Consider the following 24573-nt stretch of genomic DNA (forward strand, 5'->3'; position numbering starts at 1 on the left):
CAAAATTTTCCAGCAATTTCTAAATTAGTTCTGTCACACATATGTCTTCTTAATCTTTCCTTCAGTCTAATCTTATATCGCTGTAACCCTTTCTTTCTCAAAACCTCGACATTCTAACATTCATCAAGTTTATAATAGTCCTTAAGATAGATTTTAAATTTCTTCCATCCGCATGTCTTATTCCTGGCTCCCACTTACTCTGCAAAGACTGCAAAGGCAAATTTGTCTTCTAGGAATCCAATTGGGATAATTCATTTTGTCCTATATTTGGTGGTGTTCAACTAAGCTTTACTCAGAGAATACCTGCCATAATCAATGGAACTGACATAGCCATGTTTGTTCATTTCAATGGGTATACTCTGAGTAATGCGTAGTTGGCTACCACTCCATCTCATTTCTTCTCTAAGTTAGAAACACACTTCTCTTTTAGAGTAATCATACAGATGTGGTGGTGTTTTTAAATCCATACAGTGGATGCATCTTAGAGCAGGATACCCACACTCATGTAGTACTGAAGATATGACTGAGGTGCAGCTGTTTATAGGAACGCAGGAAGTTGCCTTCCACAAAGTCAAGTCATTGGTCCATTTAGCTTGGTGCTGTCAATGCAGAAAGCCAGCAGCTGTCAGGATTTCAGACACGAGGTTATGCCAACACTTTGCAGGAAGTGCTTCACTCTGTGAAATGGGCCACATAGCTCATCAGCACCTTCAACTGGCAATTTGGCCACTGCCTGGTGCCACAGGCACTCTTGAATCAAGAGTCTTCACAAAAACCTAAACTGGAAAATTGGCGTTCAGATCCCACCTGGCCTCAAAAAAAGCAGCATGCTAGGGGATCATGGGCTGTCCACAGTTCCTCATCCTACCTTACAGGATTGTTGTAAGCACAAAATGGAGGGCCTTAACATTGGCTTCACTCTCCAGAGGAAGGGCGTGATACAAACACCAGTTATGTGATTCTCCATCATTCTTCGTAAGGCTGAACAGAAGAGTAACTGTGGTGCTATTATTAACGCAACAAAGTACCACCCCTTGCATTTAAAGCACATTCAACACACGTGTCTTCCCCCCAAAGAATCCTGGGAACTATAGACTGTTAAAAGATGCTGGGGATTGTAGGTCTTTGAGGGGGAAACTACATCTCCCAGGATTCTCTAGGGGAAGCCAAGGGCTTTAAATGTGCACAGAATGTACTTTAAATGTGTGCTTTAAAGGAAGCAGCAGAAAGGCATGGCTGGTGATGGATTGCAAGACTCTGTTTGTACTGTTCTCATTTAATGGGAGAAAAGAGCGAGCAAGCCCTGTTCTAATCATGGTTTAGTGTTAAGAGGAGAGCCATGCAAAGAGATATGTTAAATATGCATTGAATATATTAAATTGTGTTAAATAGATACACATTTGATATTTGGGGCTTACAGGCAGATCCATATAAAGCAAAAGTGTCAACCTGTATATAAGGATTCTGAAAGCGGTGCTGTTGTAGCTCCCTCCTGAATGCAGAGAGATGATTCAGCTCAGAGGTACTTTAATTGCTCCTTCAAATGAAGCAGGCTGGGCAACATGACTCTTGAACCTGCTTTTTTCCTCTGCCTCAGCACTTCCTGATAACAGATACTCAAAATTAAAAAAAAGGAAAACCAGAGGGCATTCATAATCTGCTCTGGATAGGTCACGTCAATCTGATAACTGCTTTAACTGGAAAATATATGTGAATAAGCAGGAGATACGAAGAGGTTCTTCACAGAATATAAGACGGCATTTTTATATATCATGCCACCTCTAATGTTACGCTTTTTGCAAGCTTTCATGACGAGATCTAAATGCGTGACTTTGCAGAAAATTGGAAGCTTGGGTCAGTCCATTAAAAGATACCATCTTTTTTTCTTGTCGTCATCCTGGAGACAAGGGAGAAGCACAGCAGCAGTGTGTCTCCTTAGCGCTAGGCAGACTGAGGGATCACAGGCCTTCCTTGGCTGGTATGTAGAATGAAGGTATCCACTTAGCAGCAAATTTGTCCCTGATTTTTGGGGCTTCTGCTGACTCTGTGGTATTGGGCAAGTTTTCCATATAATGCCATTTGCCAGACTCACCCGGACTCCTTTCACAGTAAAAAGATGTGTTGTTTCACATCATATTTTCTCAAACTGCTGCCTTCTTGTTGACAGCTCCCAGACACTTGTCCCTCCCAAGAGAAGTTAGACTGGCTCTCCTTGTTGTCCTTCTGCTGGCAGGTGAAGATTTTCATGTTAAAATAGCCTTTTGGGAATGGACTCTTTTAAAGGAAAGGGCTGGTGTTGTGATGTTTATATTGCAATTATATGTCTGTTTTAATATATTGTATCTACCAGCTATCATCTGTCAAGCTATCTAGTGATATCTATCTATCTATCTATCTATCTATCTATCTATCTATCTATCTATCATCTATCTATCTATCTATCTATCTATCTATCTATCATCTATCTATCTCTATCTATCTTCTATCTATGTAGCATCTATCTATCTATCATCTATCTATCATCTATCATCTATCTCTATCTATCATCTATCTATCTATCTATCTATCTATCTATCTATCTATCATCTATCTATCTATCTACTGTATCTATCTATCATCTATCTATCTATCATCTATCTATCTATCTTCTATCTTCTATCTATGTAGCATCTATCTATCTATCTATCTATCTATCTATCTATCTATCTATCTATCTATCTATCTATCTATCTCTATCTATCATCTATCTATCTATCTATCTATCTATCTATCTATCTATCTATCTATCATCTATCTATCTATCTATCTATCATCTATCTAATGTTTATTTGACCTTTAAATGATTGCTTCCCTTCCCTTATGTTTTTAGCTGTTTCTATTTTAGCTATAAGCCTCCATGAGTCCCAGTTGGTGGAAAATGCATCATCATCATCACCATCATCCTCTATGTGTGCTAATTCTCCCTTTTGCGTCTTTAAAACAGAAAATAAAGTCAGTGCTGGGTCAGGAACTCTCTGAATAAACCTGGTATCAGCCAGCAGCTATTATGACCCAAGGCTGATGAAGTTCACTGATATGTATCTGAGTTGCCCCATGCCTTACAGAGAGAGAGAGAGAGAAGACTGATTTTGTTTCCTTCCTAACCAGTCCTGAGCAAGGAGAGCAGTAAGAGTCACCTTCAAACACTAACAGACGTATTGTGGCATAAGCTTTAAATTCTAACCTACACTAACTTTACATACTGCCTTATGCTGCAGCAAATCTGTTAGGCTACAATCCTATATGCGCTTCCCTGTGAGTAAGTCCCATTGAACTCAGGTACAGGATACAGAAGACTCTTGCAGCTGTGCCGTTTATGATGCTATAGCTGCTGTTCGTTCCAACCCTTTTTGAAGCAAAATTGTAGCAGGCTCTTCACACCACCGGTTGCATGTTGATGTTATCATGCTTTCCCCATCCACATACAACTGTTCAGATTTAGGACAGTTCTGTGACTGTAGTCACACCCCTTCCATTTCCTTGTCCCTTTGACTGGTGTATGTCAGCATTACGAGCGCTCACATGCGTCTGTAATTACCGTAACTTGAAATAGCTGCACATAGCGGAGCTACCGTTCCGGGGTGATTTAGCAATCAACACCTCTCCTCAGGGAACTCTGGGAATTGTAACTCTGTGAGTGGAAGAAGGGCCTCCTAACAATTCTCAGCTCCCTTAACCCTTACAGGTCCCATAATTCTTTGGGGGAACCATCGCCAAGCAGTATCATAGCTCTTTAAATGTGAATGTGTGAATGTGGCCTGAGGCTGAGGAGAAGGAAGTTGGCAAGCAGTACCACCACTAGAATGGTTGCAGGTAGGAAGTAAGGCAAGTGAAGACCGGCTGAGGGCAAACTGAGGTAGACTAGGCTCCACTGATCACAACCTCATCTCCCGGCTTCATATTTTACTTGAGAAGTGCCGGAGTAAGGGAAAAGAAACAACAACAGGGGGGTAGTGGGGTGGGTTGATGGGAGATGCTCAAGGAGCTTTGGAAGCAGATGTGTTTTATGCTGTTGGAGTTCTTCTGGGGTTACAGGACCTGGCCTGTGCCATCTTCTGAGCCAGGGTGATCCTGGGAGCAAATAAAACAGCCTTAAATATTGGGCAACAGACCCATTGCACTGAGTTATGCTTCGACCAAAGTATCTGAACTTTGTGCTCTCTCTTAACTGTGGTGACCTCACCCTGCTGCCCCAGCAGCAGTGTTTAAAGTCCACCGGAGAAGGGTGTACACACAGGCCGTGTAAAACTTTCGGAGCAGCTCAGTTGTCATTTTTCACTAACCCCTCACTGTCTCGCTAAACTTCCCCTGTGCCTGGATTTGCTTCGCCCTGCTTCAAAATGAAACTGTTTGGCGGCTTGTTGATTCTCTGCATGTCTCTGGCCGTGGGGACAGGCACTGAAGAGACAATTCAGGACAACGCAGCCCATCCATCAGCAGTGCCCGAGGAAGCCTCTTTTTCAGATTGGGGTATTGGGACCATCCGAGATGGCTTTGAGACTGTGAATGCCTATTTAGACTACGTATCAGAGCTGCTAGGAGGGAAGAACGGTGTCTGCCAGTACCGGTGTAGATATGGTAAGTTCCTCTTCTTTCACTTCTATTTAGCACTTGTTTCATTCCAGTTAGCGATAGCCTGGGCAAATTCAAAGCTATATCAGCTTCTCAATAGTTGACCAGAATATTGCTTTCTGTACAAGAGGCCTGCTGGATGAATCCATAGGTCCAGCCAGGGATGGATCTGCTCTGAAAGTAATGAAGATTAAGCTTCAGGGCCCATAATCCTGGACTGGCCCCAGAAGTGACTTTAGTCCACAATGCTTTTTTAAAAAAATGTTTCTAGTAGATGCAAACTGAGTCGCATGACTCAGATTGATTATTTTGTTGTTGCTGCATGTATTTCAATAACCCCAAAGTTTGAGAGTCAATAGCACAGGTGTTGTAAAGGTGAACAGCCCCGATGAAGAACGTAAGAGTGGTTAGTTCATTGCTGGTTGCAAAGGGGCCCCCCATAACAATTCAAGCTTCAGAGCTCCCAAAATGTCCTGCGCCCTGTTCTCACAGTGACCAACCAGATGCCTGTGGCAACCTTGTAAGCAGGACCTGAGCACAGCAACTCTTGTGGCTGGTATACTTGGAGGTAGAGCATAGCCATCTTCTTGTCATTTTTTTATTATGGTTGATGAACTTGCACACTTTGGCTAGGCGTATTTGTTAACCTGGGCTACATACTGCTTGAAGTTTCCAAGCCATCATCGTTAACATAGTTTATGTAATCCTCATTTCACCTATTTAGAATGGATAAATATATCCTTTTACTTTTCCCTGAACCAGGCAACAGATACTTCAAAATTCAGACCTGCCTGCTCCAGTTCAATGGACTAGGGCAGCCTTTGCCAATCTGCTGTCCTTCAGATATTTAGGACAACAACTTCCATCACAGACCCTCCAAGTGTCCTTAATTTCCAGGGATGCCCCTGATTTAGAGAATCCATCCCACTTTCTTATTTGATCCTAGAATGTCCTGCTTTTCCTTACAATGTCCCTATTTTCAGACCCAAGGTGTCTGAAGGCAATCCTGTATTGGGAAGGGGTTTTTTTAATGTTTAATGTTTTCTTATGTTTTTATATCTGTTGGAAGCTGCTCAGAGTGGCTGGGGCAACCCAGTAAGATGTGTGGGGTATATGTTGGAGGATATGCCATCATCCCCATCCATCCAAAATATCTGAAGGGCAACAGGTTGATGAAGACTGGACTTTGAGAATCAGGCTTTCAGGTGCTGGGTTAGAAATCGCTTGCACCAGCTAGTGCTACATGGGCAGTTTCCATCTGCATGCAGCTTCTGGAACTGTGCATGTGGTTTGTGTCACGAGATAGGAAGCCTTAAGCAAAACAGTCAAGACTGCTGGTTTGGCCAGCTCGGATTTCTTCTTTAGGAGTAGAAACACTAAATATTTGCTGTCTAGAATGGTTTGGGGATAGTGCAGAACATCCACAATCTCTTTGGAGGCCAAAAACTTTGTGTTTTTTCTTGTTTTGTTGAGACTAACAAGTTACAACCATACAGTTTGCTTTTATGGTGTCTCCCACACTCCATTAACCTCTGAAATTGGTACCAATGGAGTCCCCAGGAGCTGTTAATCAATTCGCTGCTCATTTCTTTCCCCAGAGTGGACGGTTGTTATTCACCTTGATTTTTCTTTTCTGGGTCACAAAAACTCCTCAAGGCTTTGCATCTTAAAAAACAACAAGAAGCAGACTCAGTATTTCTGTAATATGTGCAGCTGCCCAGTGCTACCGATGGTTTGGGTTCAATTCACACATTACAGTGGTACCTTGGTTCTCAAACTTAATCTGTTCCAGAAGTCTGTTCCAAAACCAAAGTGTTCCAAAACCAAGGCATGCTTTCCCATAGAAAGTAATGCAAAACAGATTAATCCGTCCCAGACTTTTAAAAACAACCCCTAAAACAGCAGTTTAACATGAATTTTACTATCTAATGAGACCATTGATCCACAAAATGAAACCAATAATCAATGTACTGTACTATAAAATAAATAAAACAGTATTGTAGATGATAAAAATTAAAATTAATTTTCTTTCTTACCTGCACAGATGATAGTCATTGTTTGCATAGGGGGCTTTTATCCATTTCTGCAGTCACACAATCAATCAATCAATCAATCAATCAGTAGCTGAACTGGGATCCACACAGTCACAAAATCAGATTAACTGAAAAAGCCTCAAAAACAAAAAGGCAAAATAAATAGCAAAAACAAAAGCACCAAATATAAGCTCCTAATATCACCTTAGAACACTGCAATCAAGCCTGGGAGGCTTGAATTACAATGGGGGGGGGGGTGCAAATTAGCAGCGCAACAGGGAACACAGGGGGACTCAAAACGGAGCACGTTCGGCTTCTGAAAAAAGTTTGAAAACCGGAATGCCTACTTCCGGTTTTGCAGTGTTTGGGTTCCAAGTTGTTTGTGAACTAAGCTGTTCGAAAACCGAGGTACCACTGTACATTTTAATGCAATGCAAACAAGTACGCTCATCAAGAGCTGTTTGACAGTGGAATTTGCTGCCAAGGAGTGCAGTGGAGTCTCCTTCTTTGGAGGTCTTTAAGCAGAGGCCTGACAACCATATGTCAGGAGTGCTCTGATGGTGTTTCCTGCTTGGCAGGGGGTTGGACTCGATGGCCCTTGTGGTCTCTTCCAACTCTATGATTCTATGATTAAGATCCAGCTGTTCGTCAGGTGTACATTCAACTGCAAACCTGGGTTAACAGCCATGTCATGTGTGGGACATCCTTGAAGAACGCAAGAAGAGGCTTGCTGGATGAGGCCCCAGGCCCATCTAGTCCAGCCTCCTGTTCTCACAGTGGCCAACCAGGTGCCCACAAGACAGGATCACACAATGCTCTCCCTTGGCTCATCCACCAAGGGGATGGGGGACCGGTGCCAGTAAAAGAAGGGATAGATTTATCCCGTTATGATATGGCATCTGACATGTCATCGAGGGTTAGGGCATCTTGCCATTCATTTGTTCTTGGCATGCTGACAGCTAGGTTGGCAACCAGCGAAAGTTTGAAGAACTTTCTGTCCGTATCTGAAGTACAGGGACTTCCACAGACTATTTGGCTCCTGGAGAGTAAATAATGCAGTACCTCAGACCACTCTTCCACCCCCCACCACTCTGACGGGCAACAAAGAGAGAATAATTCCTATATTTTCAGGGTATGAGTGTCATTGCTTATGCAACCAAAAGGCATCACACACAGACACACACACGAGGGGAATATTTACAAGTTTGGGGGAGTCCCAAGTTTTTAGAAGGTACAAAAACCCTGAGATGGAAATGCATTGTGTTTCTTCGCCTAGCTGCATTTCCATTGTATACATGAACTGGATCACACAGAGAACAAAGAACCCACAGTGTTGGGTTGTTGGCATGCAATGTTACTTATGGGAGACACATATTTGCTCATTGACTGTTGACATCTTTTGAAATACTACATTTTACATCAGATAAAATAAAAAACAAGATGTCAGCACTTGAATTTTGACAGGAAATGCCCTTTCAAAATGAGTATTTAAATTCCGAATGTGAAATGGATGTTTTACATGTTGAGTGTTGAAATTAACCACTTTGCTAGATTTTTTAAAACACCTTTGCAAAATTAAATTTTAATTGCGATTCTAGTCTGTCGTAAATAGCATGAAATAAAGGATATGGATATGTATCAATATGAATGACTTCAACTTTATATTATGAAACTTGTTTGGCAACAGACTATGGGGGACACTTGGAACAGTGCCAGTCATGGGACTCCAATATTCATCAACGAGGGCAGGGCCCAATCCTGCTTGTTGTAGCAGTGACATCACTCAGTACCCTCTACTGTGCAGCAGCACTTTTGTGCAGGGGCAAAGCTTGACTCCTATTTATGGTGGCCACCTGCCATCTTACATCACCCAGATGCAATGCCCTGGCCATTAGATCAATGAAAACTAGAGGTTTCATTGACCTATGGGCCAGGGACTTACATCTTGGGCCACTTAAAAGATCAGGTGGCTACCATGGATGGATTCAAGTTTCACCACCGCCTGGTGCTAAAGGGCCCTTCCAGCCCCCTGGGGCCTTCAGCTGTTGCTTCTAGTCCTGTTCCCAAGGATGCCCAACTAAATTGATTCCTTGCTCTTTGGCAAAGCCAAGCCAGTCACCAGCCCTGCAATAAGCTTTGTACAAAGTCCTCCTTTCCAAGCCTGTCACATCTAGAACTATTAATGCTTTCTTTGGGTGTGTTTTCCACTTGTTTTACAGGCAAAGCACCAATGGCCAGGCCAGATTACAAGTCTCCAGAACCCAATGGCTGCAGCTCCTATTTCCTGGGTCTCAAGGTACCCGAAAGTGTATGTACTGCTAACATCTCATTACCCAGTGAAATGATTTACTAACCACACTTGCCTTTTCAGGCAGGGTTGTGATTGCTTGGTGCTTTTTGTCCAGGCTCTCCAAATGGGAAAAGCGTCCCACTCAATGTTTGCCCAGACAGCCACTCTCATCCTGATGTCAAGTGCAAGCTGTCTGCCTTGTGTGTGCCAGAGGTGACGGCTGGCTGCTGGTGGCAAACAAAGCGATCACGTCTCAACTGACTGCTACCCGTATAATTTACTGTTTGATTGGCCAGTCACCCGAGCATTTAGCTTCCAACTGTTGGTGGCTGCTGTGGTGAGCAAATAAATCCTCGGGATGGGGACTGCATAAATGGATGCAGGATTCACGACTCCAATTATCTTCATAATTACAGAAAGGCAAAAATGAAACAAAGCGGGATCTGTAATAAAAACAAGTGGAAAAGCACTCCAAAGAGCTGACATGGTACCTGGATATGGACCAGATTGGAATGCATGAGTTGTAACTGATGGGCTTTGGTCCTAAATGCCAACTGGCACCATCGCCCCAGAGGGACTCAGCATCTGGCAGTTTGAGGCTGATGGGCAATATCTTCTTCTTTTCTTCTTCTTTGGCAATCACTCGTAGCCGATTAAGATTGTCTTCCATAAACACGGTTTTAACAGTGGGTTCGTAAGTGACTGTGGAGGCCAATTCTGGATCCACACGTCCTCCCACAGTGGGGACATAGGCTTCCAGGTGGGAGTTGGTCATGGTGAGGGTTTGCCAAACATGCCTTCCTCTTAGCATGTTTCTCCCTTTCGTCCTGAGTTTGAGTGTCTCCAAAGCCCATGGCACCTTTGGTAAAGGCTGTTCTCCAATTGGAGCACTCGCAGGCCAGTGTTTCCCAGTTGTCAGTTTTTCTACCACATTTTTAAAGATTTGCCTTGAGAGAGTCTTTAAACCTCTTTTATTGACCACCAGCATTAAGCTTTCCATTTTTATGTTTGGAATAGAGTAGTTGCTTTGGAAGACGATAATCAGGCATCCGCACAACATGACTAGTCCAACAAAGTTGATGTTAAAGAATCATATATAAATTACAGTGTTCCTCTGTTCTGTAAACGTGAGTTGCTCCTTGTCAGTGGAAGCCTCGCCGTACGTGGCTTGATGTTTCCTTGGAGAAGATTTGTCCTTCTTTGATGCTGGTCAGCAAATGAAATATATTTCACTGTGTTCAGGGTGTTATCTGACCGAGAAAAGAAATATGTGTGGTTCATTGACATATTCAGGTCATCTGTGGCGAAGGTGGATGATGACAAGCCTGTTCTTGTATTAACTGCCATCTCTGTAGTCAGAAGCCATGGGCAACCACATGTTAGGACAGCCTTCCCCACTCTGGTGCCTTCCAGATGGTTTGGACCACAGCTCCCATCAGCCTTGACCAGAGGCTGATTTAAGACAATGGTAACCAACAAGGTGCCAGGTTCAATCCCTGACATCTCCCGCTATGTCTGGGAGAAACCCCTTCCTGAAACCTTGGAGAGCTCCTTACGGTCATTGTGGGCACTGCTGAGCTTAGTGGACCAATGGTCTGATTTGGTATGAGGCCACTTTCAATGTTACTCCTTTGAGGGGAATTGGGAGCCTACAGAATCTGAAGGACACCATGTTAGCTCTGCTCAAGGAACTATGGCATTGTTTCCCAAGACAAGTGACATGGCTATTTGATAGGCATAGCTATTGTTTAATCTCACTGCAGCCTGTTTTTCTCATCCTGCTGGTCTCCTAAGAACCGTCAGTATCAGGCTGTTCAATCCGTTGCAGCTAACCCATGCAAAATTAAATTTTATAAACAGCATTCAGAGAAGAAATATGAATCGAGGGGGGGAAGCAATGTTGTGTGTCAGAGAATCTTTTCTTCCCTCTCCTTTCATGTACAGCTGGATATGGGTATCCCTGCCATGACTAAGTGTTGCAACCAGCTGGATATATGCTATGATACCTGCGGGGCCAACAAATACCGCTGCGATGCCAAGTTTCGTTGGTGTTTGCAGTCCATCTGCTCCGACCTCAAGCGCAGCCTTGGCTTCGTCTCCAAGGTGGCAGGTGAGTTTTCCACCCAGGGATGCATTAAGTGGAAGGAAGTGTAACTCAGTGACGGCTGACTTCCTAAGCAGTTGGTGGGAATGAGGCAGTAGGGAATGTCCTTTGAAGGGGTGAAACTTAATTTTTTCAAGTTTCTTCAGTCTCAAAAACATGTTTTTGGGTATGAGGAATTCAAACCGGCTGTTATTTTTGTGATTGGACAACATTTAGCTTGCTAATTCTAGGCTTGATGAAGAAGCAGATAAACTGCTTTTGGAAAGCCAAATAATTTTAATTTTACCTTCTGAAAATGCCAGGTAATGGTGTTTCAAATTATATTTTAATAAGCACCAAAGATACTTGCTAGCACTTCAGACACCACACTTTTACATAGCATCAGCAGGAGCTGTTACAAATGGAAAGTGGACCGGGCAAACATAACCTGCATAACATGAATTTAAAGCAGTATGCTACCACTTTAAACAGCCATGGCTTCCCCCAAAGAATTCTGGGAGCTGTCATTTGTTAAGGGTGCTGAGAGTTGTTAGGAGACCCCAGTTGCCATCAATTCTCAGAGTTGCCTAGGAAGAGGTGTTGATGGTTAAACCACTTTGTGAACTGTACCTCTATGATGAAATAGGAGGTCCTGTAACAACTCTCAGTACCCTTAACAAACCACAGCTCCCAGAATTCTTTTGGGGGAAGCCATGGATGATTAAAGTAGGAGTGTAGTGCTTTAAATGTATGTTGTGATGTGGCCATAAACATGTGGTCTGTGTCTGGCCCCAGGCAGATGTTGGGTTCATGAGCTGCCAATTAGCTACCTTCAGTGTAAGGATAGGAAGATGTGTCCATGTTGGTTGTTTTTTCCCATTTCTCCAGTCTTAAACTGGGTTACTCGTATTACTACATATGTTTTCAATCCTTTCTTTTTTTAAAAAAAGAAGTCTTCAGGCATATTTGTATACATTTCTACGTGCGGTACTCCTGATGCACACCTTGTCGCAGTCACCTTTTTTTTTTTTTTAGTTTATTCATTTTCGAGAGCAATTTCCCCCAACAGAAGGCATGTTACCTTCACTGTGAGTTTTTATGCACAGCTTTCATTAATATTACATTTTTGTACATATTCTTTGGCTGGAGAAATGCAGTGCAAAATCTGGAGATGGGCCAATTTCCAAGAAGCATTTCAGTATTGTAGTGGGAGAATTTGGGGATTTAGCGTTAAAATGCAAACGAAATCAATTTCTCCCCCTTCACTCCTCCTGTGTAGATGAGCAGATTTTCAGAAAGATTCCCTAGGAATCTTAATAAGTGGGTAGGGGAGGGGGAGGAGTGTACTGCCTAATGTGTGCTGCTTTGAAAAATATTGTTCCCACAGTGTCTAGCCTTTCCCCCCACCCCCCACCCCACCATTTACCCCTCTCTAGTTCAGCTTCCAGCAATTAGATGGCAAAGGGGTCACTAATTTATTTTCCAAATGTAACAATTAAGATAAATGGGGAAGTTAAGAGCTGCTGATGCAGACTCTCAGCAGATTCTCTAAGACAGTTTCCCTCATCATTGGCTTCCTGTCTCATTAGGATGATGGAACGTGTGTGGTTTTAGTACTTATAGGTGTACACAACCTACTAGAAACCAAAGAAAAAAATCATGCCAGTTGCCCTGTAAAGATTATATGCTGTGAACATCTTAGCGATTCATCACTTGCATCGGGGATGGGGAATCTGCAGGTGTTGTTCAGCTTCAACCATACTTGACCATTTTCCCCATTGGCCATTCAAACCTTTCAGATATACCACCTTCCCATTTTCCTAGATTTCCTCTGCACCATGAGGATCAAAACTTATATTAAATTGAAGTAATGAAACTCCCCACTTAATTATGGGTCTTCCCCTTGCACTCCTAGATCCCATTTTTGCCAGGGATGCAGGAACCTTTATTATTATTATTAGAATTTATATACCACCCTATACCTGGAGGTCTCAGGGCAGTTCACAGAATAAAAGTGAAATATAAAACCACAAAATACATAATCAAAACAACAACCAATAACCCCCCCAACCCCCCCAGTTTAAAAGGGCATAGAATGTCAATCAAATCAACCAAAGGCCTGGTTAAAAAGGAACGTCTTTGCCTGGTGTATAATGAAGGCGCCAGACGAACTTCCCTGGGAAGAGCATTCCTCAGACGGGAAGCCACTGCAGAGAAGGCCCATTCTCGTGTTGCCACCCTCTGGACCTCTTGAGGAGGCAGCACATGCACACAAACCTGCTATTTACTTAAAAAGAAGAAGGGTGAGAGAGTCTGGTTATAAATGTAATATCTTGTTTAAAGGTTAATGAGAAAGGGAACAGTCAAGTATAGTAGGGGTATGGAACCTTTCTCCTACAGGCCAAATTTTGAGGCCAAATACACAACCAGATGTTGTGCGCTTCAGAAACGCTACGCAAAGCGCTTTGCAAACCCTATGATTAATGCTTGGCAAGCACTGAGGGGAGAACTTGCAGCATGCTTTGTGCAGCACTTCCCAACCAGCCTGACAACCTGCTTCCCAAGCACTGGGCTTTCAAAACTTACTCAGTCCTAGGCACAGCACCCAGCTATCAGGTGGTTGTTGGGTGTTTGGGAAGAACTGGGCTGTGCAAGCCCTTTGAACGACCTTGCCTCCATCGTCATGGATCAACAGTGACAGGCGTCAATAACCCAATATCATCATGACTTCAGATGATTGACAAGTGGGTGGTTCCCCACCACCACCTGGCAAAGTTGGCCCAAGAGGTTCAGGGGAGATAAAAATATGGCCTTCTGGGCCGAAGGTTTTCCCACCCCTGGACTCTAGTGTGATATTCTAGTGAGCATCCACAAAATAGTCTTTGGCTGAGCCCAAACATGACAACATTTTATGGAAACGTGAGGTAGAAATCCTAGCAATAAACAAAGAAATTTGCAATGCAAATGACAGAACTGCTTATCAGCTACACCAGACACAGGAACCTGGGAACTGTAGCTTACCCCCACAGAGCTACAGTTCCCAGCACCATTCCTGGGGATTCTTTAGGGGAAACCATGCACTTTAGATGTAAGGGATGTCTCCATAGCCTATCACTTCTCAGCTGGCAGTTCCAATTAAGCTAAACCAGCTCCCTTTGGTATGATGGATCATGAAGCTGTCTGTATGACAAGCAGCTGCCTATAGAGAAGCAGACCAAACCTCAGTAGGCACACAGTGGAAATTGGTGATTGGTCCTGACATGCTCCTCTTTGTCCTCTGTTCCAGCATGTGAATCAGTAGCCGACGCCGTATTTAAAACAGTCAGGACTCTGGGCTGCCGTCCTTTCATGGACAGCCAAAGAAGCGCTTGCATTTGTCAGGAGGAAGAACGGGAAGAGTTGTGAGGTGAGCGTCAAACTGCCTGACAGCGATGGCTCTGGATTCCTGCGCCCCCTTGCTTAGAAGCGGGTCCGGTCTCTACTCCCTACACAGGTGCCATTTTTGGCAGCGATTACATTAGGGGAGCAGATCATTTCGATCACTGCAAATGCCTTAATTGCAGCTTGAAGAGTGGAACCGATTGCCTTGGCCCGGCACTCTCGTCTGTTCCATCTGACAACTTCTTTCGCCTTCCCAAAGCATCTGTTTGGCATAACGACAAACCTCAGTGAAGACCAACTGCGATGTGTGTGTGAGCATTCCAGATGTGACAAAGGATACAGACAAAACTTGACATTGGCTATAGTACATTTCTGCAGCAAATATTCACACAGCTGACTGGCTGTTATCACCTCACATTTAATGCTACCATAGCGGTGTAGAGCTAGTCAAGGGTCATGAGAATCCCATTCTATTGAAAAAACAGGTGCAGGGCTGCACCAGTAGTCCTGGATCATGGACTACTTAACAGCACACAGAATGGCTGGTTCTGGAGATTCTCCAAAAGACAAAAAAGGGAAGAATGACAAGATCACAGTGTGGGTTTTGAAGTTACTCTTAATTTTATTTCCATTAAGGCATTGCTCCACTTAAAGAGAAGCAACATACATATTGCTTAATAACAAGAAACAAAGGTATATTGAGTATTTGAAAAGTTTATTATGGTAGGCCATTGTAAAACTAACTTTTATTAAATAACATATATAGTTCAAAATAACATCAGAGCTTGCCAGTAACATTTATGATGCACTCTTCTAGCTACAAAGGATTACTATTATTTTACAACTTCGGGTGGCACAACTATATATATTTTTAGAACCATCCTTATTCTTCCAAAATATAACTCTTAGACACTCTGGGTTATTTCTCTGTAAACACAAATTGCCACTTGTCCCAAATTTGAACGTTTTTGATATTTTGCCTGTTGCCCTCTGATAAAATAACATCAGGATTCCTTTTCTAAACATATCCTGCTGCACCTAAACTTATGTTCTCTGGTTCTTGATTATCTGAAACTCTTGGAGCTGTTTTTAACACTGTTGAACTTGTCCATCCATTTACATTATGAATGGCTTACAGAATTTACTCTTTTCAGTACAGTATTTACTCTTTTCCATGATCCCATAACTAAATAAATCCCCCCTCCCTATTTAGGCTATCCTGTGATAAGTGTGTTGTCTCCCAATATTTCATTCCTCCATCTGGGTTGATGTTTGGTAGGTCCATCAGTTAGTTGTTGAGCTTTGCAGAAATCCCCCCCAGACGTCAATTCCACCTCTGAAATCCCGGTAATGGCAGCCCTACATCAGTTTCCTATACTGCCTTTTATCATTACATTTTAAATTCCTAACAATAGGTGTGCATGATGAGAGCAATATGATCAAAACATTACAAAACATAAATGCTCTGTTATTTGGGATGGAGAATGGAGATTCACACTATAAGAATGCTACAATTAATGAACTTCCTAGTAATACACAGTTAGCAAGTTAAAACACAGAATTTTCAGCACCTAGTTCCGAAGTTTTTTTTTTTTATAGTGTAGATTATATAGTTTGAACACATGGTGCATATATCTTACATCGGTGCTGACAGTGAGTCTATGCAAGGCAATTGGCTATAACCAACGAAATATTTCTTAATAATCCTTACAAAAAGTAGAGAGAAGATGCAGGAAGAGGACAGTGCAAAGGCTTTAAAGGGGAACAACACGAATTCTGGACTTTCCTGGCCAGGGCTTGCCAAAGGCATTTTCCTGCTTATATTGAAGGACAAAAGGGAGCCTTCCCCACCCCCCCCACCCCCATTCTATATATTGATTGGAAGTTTAATTTTACTACACCTGAAGGCAGCATCTCACCTGAAGGCAACAGTTGCCCATTCCCCAGCATCTGCTGCATGAGGCAGCTACCCCCTTCTGCCTAATGGTAGGACTGGCCCTGATTCTAGCATAAGTACTTTGTGTACTATAGAGAAAGATGTTCCCCAACAGTATCATTGAAGTCCACAAAATTTATTGAATAGGAAATAGAGACTAAATTGGTAACCCTATTCACACTTACACTGGAGTAAGCACTATTGGACAAGGTGGTACTTACTTCTGAGCAGACAGTAATAGAGTTGCATTGCATTTCTTTTCACTGAATCCAGTAACTTGAATTAATCCTATGAGCTTCAGTGGTCATGCAGCCATCTTTTACTGGGTGAGATCTATCACACTGACATTTGGATTGGTGTTCATGAATCTGTCGCTGTGAAGAGCTTCAACACCTTTCCAGACTGCAAATTACTATGCCACTGGCTCATCTAGCTTTAGGAAAGATTTTTCTAGGTCATGATGATATAGGATCTCACCATTTAAATACTATAAAGTGGTTCAAAACTCCTAGATTTTGAACCACTCTGCACCCTCTGCACCCCTTAGTTTGTGTTGATTTCAACACCTAAAAATGATCAAGTGTGCTAGTTAAGTTGTTGGTGTGTTGCAGACAGTGTCCCCCTCCTCTATGTCAGTGTAGCCTTGTAAAAAACCCAAATTCCTATTCATGAAAATGTTATAGATCTGGACATTTTACATGCTCTTTGAACTAATGATTTCTAACAAAAATTGGTACCATTGTCATCCCTGTGATTCGAATGGCCCATTTAATTTTGCTCCAACCATCCATTATCAGACATCAAACAGCATTTGGATGAGATTGCGTCTAATCTGACCTTAGCAAAGATCATAGGCTTTCACTGGGGAAAGAGGAAATCACATGGTTTTGTTTTGTATGTTGCCTTTATTTTCTTGCCAAACACAGATGATTGCTCACTATCGAAGGTACATAGGAGAAAGCATCAGTGAGACAGCATGTTCACAAGATAAGACAGCCTTGCCAACCTGGTGCTCCTCCAGATGCTTTGGACTACAACTCCCATCAGCCTCAACCAGCATGGAGGCTGTAGGCCCAAAACGGGGGTCGTAGTCTGGTGGGATCTAGGTTGGTGAAGGCTGAGATAGATCTACTTCTCCACATCAATTCTAATGGGACCCCCTGTGAGGATGCGATTAGCCATGTGACTGGCTTCCTCTTCCTCTGACTCTGCCCATCTGCGCATCCGTCTGCGGCAGCCCTGGGCACAGCGAGACCTCTCATCCGTCACTCCACACACAAGGACATGGCAGTGCAGGAACACTTCCTGAATACAAAAGGGGATAAAGAAATATGAAGCATCCCAAATGGCCTGGGGGAATCTGTCACGCACATCTGCAGAATCCAGGGATTTGCTAGGTAAAGGAAACAATTCAGATTGGTGGGTGGTAGCAGTATTTGTACAGAAGCCAGAAACTCAGAAAACATCATGTTTTGCCTCTCAATCACATGCAACCTATAGGCTTCTGCAGTGGCATGTCTGAAACAGAAGTTCAGAGGAGCAACCTGCTAGGCTTGGAGCTTTTGAGGCTATGAGGCTTACAAATGATTCTGCCTGGGGCTTAGTATTCATTCTATCTTCAGTGTAGTCTGCTCCTGAGAAGAAGAAATCGACTGAAAAGGCTGCACTGGGATTTTATGCCACAAAACAAAGCAGGTCAAGTATTGATCCAGCAGACACCTCCACTCCAAACCGCCAGACTTTTGCGTACATGTTTTGCATATTATTTGCATTGAAAATGAGCTTAAATAAGAAAGAAAGAAAATCATAACAGATAGGTCACAAAGTTTTGATCAGGATGGTGATCTTAAAACCAGACAGGTTGTACGTAATTTTAGGTTGCAACAGTATTCAATTCCTGAACAGGAGTTGAAAGTGGTGTCAACAAGCTAGACAGATAACATAGTTTCAGCTTCTGCTGCACTCTTTTCTGTCTCTTTTCCAAGTAGAGGGAATATCTACACCAGTGGTTTTCAATCTTTTTGAATCCACGGCTCCCTTGACAAACTACATTCTTTCTGCAGCAGCCCATGGGGCTCAGAAACCCAGTTATGTCACCCCTTGCCTGCAGAGCTGGCAGAGCCTCTCACCCTTTTGCAAATACCATCCCTTGTGGAGTGTTTCCTCAGCCTCCTCTCCTCTCCCCTCTCCTTGGGAGTCCTCCGGGCAGCCACAGCTGCCACCTTTGCTCTCTGAGCTCCACCTCCAAAGAGAGGTGCCTCCTCACACTGCCCCACAGGGGCTTGGGAAGTACCCCTTGGCCAGCCCCAGAGGCACTAATCGCCTGAGGAGCTTGTAACCAGGGCTGCTGCAACAAATAGCTGTGGAAGCCTTTGGGAGACAGAGACGTGAGAGGGCATCAGAGGAGGGAGTGAAGGAAAGAGGGACAGAGGCCAGTGCTGCCCACGACAATATTGCATCATCCTATTGCATTATATGGGACGCGGGTGGCGCTGTGGGTAAAACCTCAGTGCCTAGGACTTGCCGATCGCATGGTCGGCGGTTCGAATCCCCGTGGCGGGGTGAGCTCCCGTCTTTCGGTCCCAGCTCCTGCCCACCTAGCAGTTCGAAAGCACCCCAAGTGCAAGTAGATAACTAGGTACCGCTTTATAGCGGGAAGGTAAACGGCGTTTCCGTGTGCTGTGCTGGTGCTGGCTCGCCAGAGCAGTTTCGTCACGCTGGCCATGTGACCCGGAAGTGTCTCCGAACAGCACTGGCCCCCGGCCTCTTAAGTGAGATGGGCGCACAACCCTAGAGTCTGTCAAGACTGGCCCGTACGGGCAGGGGTACCTTTATTGCATTATATGTGTGTGTGCATTGTGTGTGTGTGTGTGTGTGTGTGTGTATATATATATATATATATATATATATATATATATATATATATTCTAAATCAGTGTTTCCCAACCTTTTTTGGGCAACGGCACACCTGTTTAATGAAAAAAATCTCGCGGCACACCACCATTACAGCCCCGTGACGTCAGCGCGCAGCGTCACGCCGGGAGGGACGCACGAAAGTGAAAGTTTTTTCCCTCCCCCTTGCCGGGGAACCTCCAAGCTTTGGGGGTGGGAGGAGGCAGCAGAGCGAGGGACTGAGGGACGGCGGCAACTGAGGCGGCGGCGGCTGTTGTGGTGGTGGCGGCGATAGCGGGCGGAGGAGGGGGCGGCGGCGGGGCTTGAGGAGCCGTCGCCGGGAGTTGCTGCTGCTGCTGTTGCTGCTGCTGCCCGGACATGCCGGCCTCCTCCTCCTCCGCTGTCTCGCGCTCCTCCCTTTTGTACGCGCTGCCCCGCCGCTCGGCACCACCACCGCGGAGCCGCCCCCGGCTCGACGCGGATCCTCGCCGCCGCCGCCTCTCACCGCCCAACTCGCCCGCCTCCCTCCCACGGCACACCAGCCAACGTCTCACGGCACACTAGTGTGCCGGGGAACACCGGTTGGGAAACACTGTTCTAAATCACCCTCTTTGTCATTCCTACACTGTCAGTATGAAAGTATGAAATAAAAGCAGAAGACAGGGAACCAGCGTTAGGAAAAGTATCTCCAGCAAACTGTTATCTTCCTAAAGTGAAATCCCTTATGAAGAACTGGAAGAAGGCAATGCATCTCTGATTTGCATCCTTCAAGGGCACCTCCTGCATCTATTGTCCATGCATTGTGTCAGATGTTTTGCTAGAAAACTGCTAAAGGAGCAGCTGCTATGCATTTTCACTCACCTTGTTGTCCTTACCCACAAATTTGAACACTGGGACTTGGAAGTGCTTGGCCAGATGATCTTTAGATGTATATTGCTTCACAGAGTCATCAGAAACACAGCTGAAGAAAGAGAAAAATGTTAATGGTTTTCACAGATGTGGGTGGGGAAATCACAGCACATTCCTCCAAGAACAGAGGCAGCAGGGTAGAGAAGCTGACTCTCCTTGCTTAATAGATGCGTTAGTGGCATAACATCCAAAAATGAAGAGTGGATGGAAAAACAGAAGTGAGAATCAATAGCACTGCCAGAAATTGGGGGGGGGGAGCAGCCAGCAAAATTGTCAGAATGCACAGTGAATCTCTGAGCATGCTCTCCCCCCTCCTGAAAGCCAAGTAATTTGCCAATGTATTGCAATCAAGATTATCCTCAGTTCACCTTTTTGACCAGAGATACACAGAAAATAAAGAGCTGGCTCAAGCAGACATTAGCATTTAGTTCAAAGAATATTGTTTTAGAACTAAAAGCACTCTGGAAACATCATCATCTCTTCCTTCCCTTTCTGATTCTCAAAAACACCAAATTATCACAAAAATAAAGTAACTTTTCACAGCAGCCTTTTACTTTATCCTGTTGATTCATTGGGTCTTGTAACAGCTTTGCAGCTTGGATTGTAGGTACTAAGGCAGGAAACAAACCATAGTTAAAGGTGGCTTGAAAGAAATATATGCACAAATCTTGAAGGTCTACATCAAGGTTGAGGATCATTTTTCAGCCCAAGGGCTGCATTTGAACCTGGGATAGCTCAGTAGATAGAGCATGAGACTGTTAATCTCAGGGTCATGGGTTAGAAACTATTCTTGGACTAGATGTCCCCCATGGTTCCATTTCAACTCTACATTTCTGTGATTCCATGATTTCCTTCTGGACAACTTCCCAGGGGCCACATGCCAATGGAGAGTAGGGCCAGAGGCAACAGGGAACAGAGCAATGGATGTGAATGTTACCTTTGTAGAGCAGGCTAGTTTCTATATTCAAACCTGCACACCTCTCTATGGCCTCCATCCAGGTAACATCCAGTTAAGCAAGAAACATTATCAGAGTTCAAGGCAAATTCTAGCCAGGAAGAGGGGGAGAGTCCCATGAGCCAGATAAAGAGGTCTGTAGGACCACATTTTGACTTCAAGTCCTTGCTCTACACTTATTCCACACAGGCCTGCCAAATCTAGTTGACCAGAGATGCCAATGAATCAGTCAGATGCATACTTTGCAAGGCAATGCATATTTCAAGTTGCATTTGGCTCCCACAAGAACTATTTGTCTCTCTCCAATCAGAGATTTTTAGGGATGATTATACCACTGAGGTTTGGGGGTCTGTGATACCAAAAAACAGATGAGTCATACAGTTATCTTAGTAGGTTTTCATCTGAACATGACACAGCATCTTATTCTCAACCCAGTTAATCCAGAATTGAAACTAGTGGAATTAATTCAGAGGAAGTAGATGAAGTATGCACTGTAAATGTCATTCCCTTCAAAAGTATGATATAATACTACGGAAAATGCCCCAGCTATGAATTAATTGAGAAGAGGGCAATCCAAAATTATGTGATGTATTGTATCTGGTGTTTTCTTATTACAGGAGCAGGATCTTTTCTGGAAGGGGATTTTTTAAAAAAATAATTGATAGATGTTATTTTTCAGTAACCTGTCCTTTCAAAAAGAAAAAAAGAAAGAAAGAAGCCATCTGGTTTTGCAATATAAGACAACATGGCATTTTTCCTTCCAGCAACCTAATCTCAGGAATGTGGACTTTGAATGTTCTAAACGCTGTAGATAGGAAGAGGAAAGAAACAGACTTGAACTATTATGCTCTTCCCCTGGGTATAATGATATTTAATACTTGGACTTATGGCATAAATAGCTAATTAACTGCTTATCCAGGGGTGGGAAAGAAAGGGCTCATTGGGCAGGATTTAATTACATTTTTAGTCATAATGATTGCCACTTGAATGCAGCTCCTTACATTATCACCAAAAAGGAGGAAATGTTTTAGTTGACATATGAAGCATGCTCTAAACCTTGTTGTTGTTGCAGATACACATCCCAGGCACTCGCTGTCTAAAGGTTAACATACCGTATATGTAGAGAAAATTAATGTACTGTTGTGATTTATGTTCCTCTGTTATTCAAAGCTTATGCCATATTACAACAAACTAACACCTCTGGGACATGATGTGCCATTTGAAGAGTGGCTGGGGCAAAGCAGCCAGATGGGTGGGGTGTTTAGAGATATATGAGAGAGACAGCAAGCAACTGGACACCTGGAATGTAGATCACAACTACAAGTTTTGCCTGAATAGGCAAGTGTATGAATGAGTTGTGTGAGGAAGACTGAGTGGCAGCAGTTCACAGGGACCTCATTTGGATTGTGGAGGACTACCAATGTTTCTTTAGGACTAGAAAAACCTGGCTTCTGCACCTCCATGATACCTGTTCAGTGAACTTGTGAATAAAACTGAAGTTTCCAGTGTGTTCTCCTCTAATTGACTCTTACCAATAGGAAGATTACCCTAAAATAAGAGAGTAACTGAAGTCTATTATCATAACGCTCTTTCATCTCCTCTGCTCCAGGCTAAGCATTCCCAGTTCTTCCAACTGGTTTTCCTCAGACTCAATTTCCAAAACCCCTCACCATCTCAGTAACCACTCTCTGAAAAAGCTCCATTTTGTCAATGGGTTGTTGTTATTATTATTATTATTTACAATATGTGGTGTCCAGAAGTGAGCATTGTAATTTGGGTGGAATTCACCAAAGAGTTGCTGATGACAGAAGACACGTGCAGGGATTTCTGTCTGTACATCAGGGTCCCCCCCTATGAAATTGGCTCTAGGTGGGTTGGCAGCCCACGCCCCCCACCCCACTGAAAAGGATGTTCCATCTGGCAAGCTGGGCGACACTGAATTTCTCCCTCAGTTCTCCAGATGCAGCCTGAAGATGGTGTATAAATTCTTTATCGCGAGTGTTTATTTTTCAGACTCCCTAGGATGTTGACCCTATCAGTGCCTAAAAATAGATGTTAAAACAGCGAATTCTGCTTAAATCCAGCAAAGCAGGAAAAAAGTTCCTTTGCAGGTTTTTTGTGCATGGAAATAGCCTACATATTTGAGGGTTGTTTACATGCAATCTAATAAAGAATTATGAAGTCGGTATCAAGCAGTTATTCACAGACCACAGGCTACGTGCCTGGCAAATTTTCAATTAAAAAAATGAGTTTAGGGTTAGCAGTTTTAAAATTGCTCCAAAGGCAGCAGGTACAAAGATGGATCTCTAGAGGGAATTTATAAAATTTATGAGATGCATCTAGAAAAGACAAATACCCACATATCTTAGAAGACAAGGTAAACAGCAGATGCTACCGGTGTTCATCAATAAGGGTGCCCTTGAAGGCATGGTTGGTTCTTAATTGATTACAAAAGTGTACCGTTTAAAAGAACAATCCTGAAAGGAAATTTCATTAATTGTTTGGAATGAAAGTACCTGTATATCAGACTGAGGAGCAGAGGGAAAGAAGAAAATCAAAACTACGGTACTTCATCATCTTTGCTGGGAGACCAGCCACCTATGCTCTCTCTCTCAACTGCAGCCATTCCACCAGTCTCCTTGAATTGTTTCCATCCCAGCTTAGTGTCATAAGAACTGCAGCTTTAAGAAGTAATGCACAAGCTTGCTTTTCTCCTCCTCTCTTCCCATTCCTTCTGCTTATGTGTCATGTCTGTCAAATAGTACACCAGGTCTGTTTTACTACTGATCTTTGTAACCTGCCCTGAGAGTTGTTTTCTGACCAAAGCGTGTGGTAAAAATGCTTTAAATAAATAAATAGGCCTGGTGGCTTAGGCCTTGCATGTGATGAAGTGGAGACTAAGTCATGAAATATGCCACAATATAACATTATTAGTCTTCACCGTGCTTCAGGACTTTCTGTTGTTTTTGCTGCAACAGATTTTAGCCTTGCTCCCCCTGGGGAACTTGTATTTTATACAACTTTAAACCCCAAGGGTACAGCAGTATAACAATCAGTTTTGATTATACTGTTTGGGGGTATGGATGTTTTTTGCTTTGCTTTGCTTTAAACAGCAAGTGAAGAACATGAAAATAAATGTCTCAGAGTCCCTGCCTAGCGATTGTGTGTTCATTTGACAAGAGAGGGAATGCATGATCAGTATCTATTGCTGCTCTGGAACACTTCAGACTGAAGGTGGGGGATTGGCAGGGCAATCGTGTGCCGGTTTAATCAGAAGGAAGTCCCATTATGAGGCTTATCACTAGTAAACATGTTTAGGATTGCACCCCAAATACAATGTTCCTCCATTTTAAAGACTCCCCTCACATAGACAGAACCAGCACTGTCATTAGGCCAACTAGGCAGCCGCCCTCAGAGGCATGCTGTAGTACTGACCTTTGAGGGGCACAGTTTTATACAAATTAGTTTTTGATATCTCTTATA

The 24573-nt window shown here is 43.4% G+C and overlaps 2 protein-coding genes across 6 annotated transcripts in view; one reads left to right on the forward strand and one right to left on the reverse strand.

Annotated features, from left to right (window-relative positions):
* The first annotated feature begins 4258 nt into the window (after positions 1-4258).
* On the forward strand, positions 4259-23012 carry PLA2G12B (phospholipase A2 group XIIB). 4 transcript variants are annotated; one of them, XM_081189843.1, is made up of 5 exons: positions 4259-4617; positions 8864-8952; positions 10879-11044; positions 14304-14423; positions 22700-23012. In XM_081189843.1, exons 1-4 carry the CDS (start codon positions 4380-4382, stop codon positions 14420-14422), a joined length of 612 nt encoding a protein of 203 aa, XP_081045969.1. In that variant the 5' UTR covers positions 4259-4379; the 3' UTR covers position 14423; positions 22700-23012. The 4 variants fall into 4 exon arrangements, with proteins under 4 accessions (XP_081045969.1, XP_081045970.1, XP_081045968.1 ...); XM_081189844.1 differs by lacking the exon at positions 22700-23012 and adding an exon at positions 17261-17440; XM_081189842.1 differs by lacking the exon at positions 22700-23012 and having other exon boundaries at positions 14304-15626.
* OIT3 (oncoprotein induced transcript 3) overlaps positions 17220-24573 on the reverse strand; it is a 31241-nt gene continuing 23887 nt past the window's right edge. For both annotated transcript variants that reach the window (XM_081189685.1, XM_081189686.1), the window contains exons 8-9: positions 20088-20187; positions 17220-17639 (exon numbers count right to left, since the gene is read on the reverse strand). In XM_081189685.1, coding sequence (XP_081045811.1) covers positions 17463-17639; positions 20088-20187 — 277 coding nt within the window. In that variant the 3' untranslated portion in view covers positions 17220-17462. The remainder of the gene's footprint in view (positions 17640-20087; positions 20188-24573) is intronic.

This window comes from Podarcis bocagei (assembly GCF_964188305.1).
Source record: "Podarcis bocagei genome assembly, chromosome: 4".
NCBI lineage: Eukaryota > Metazoa > Chordata > Lepidosauria > Squamata > Lacertidae > Podarcis > Podarcis bocagei.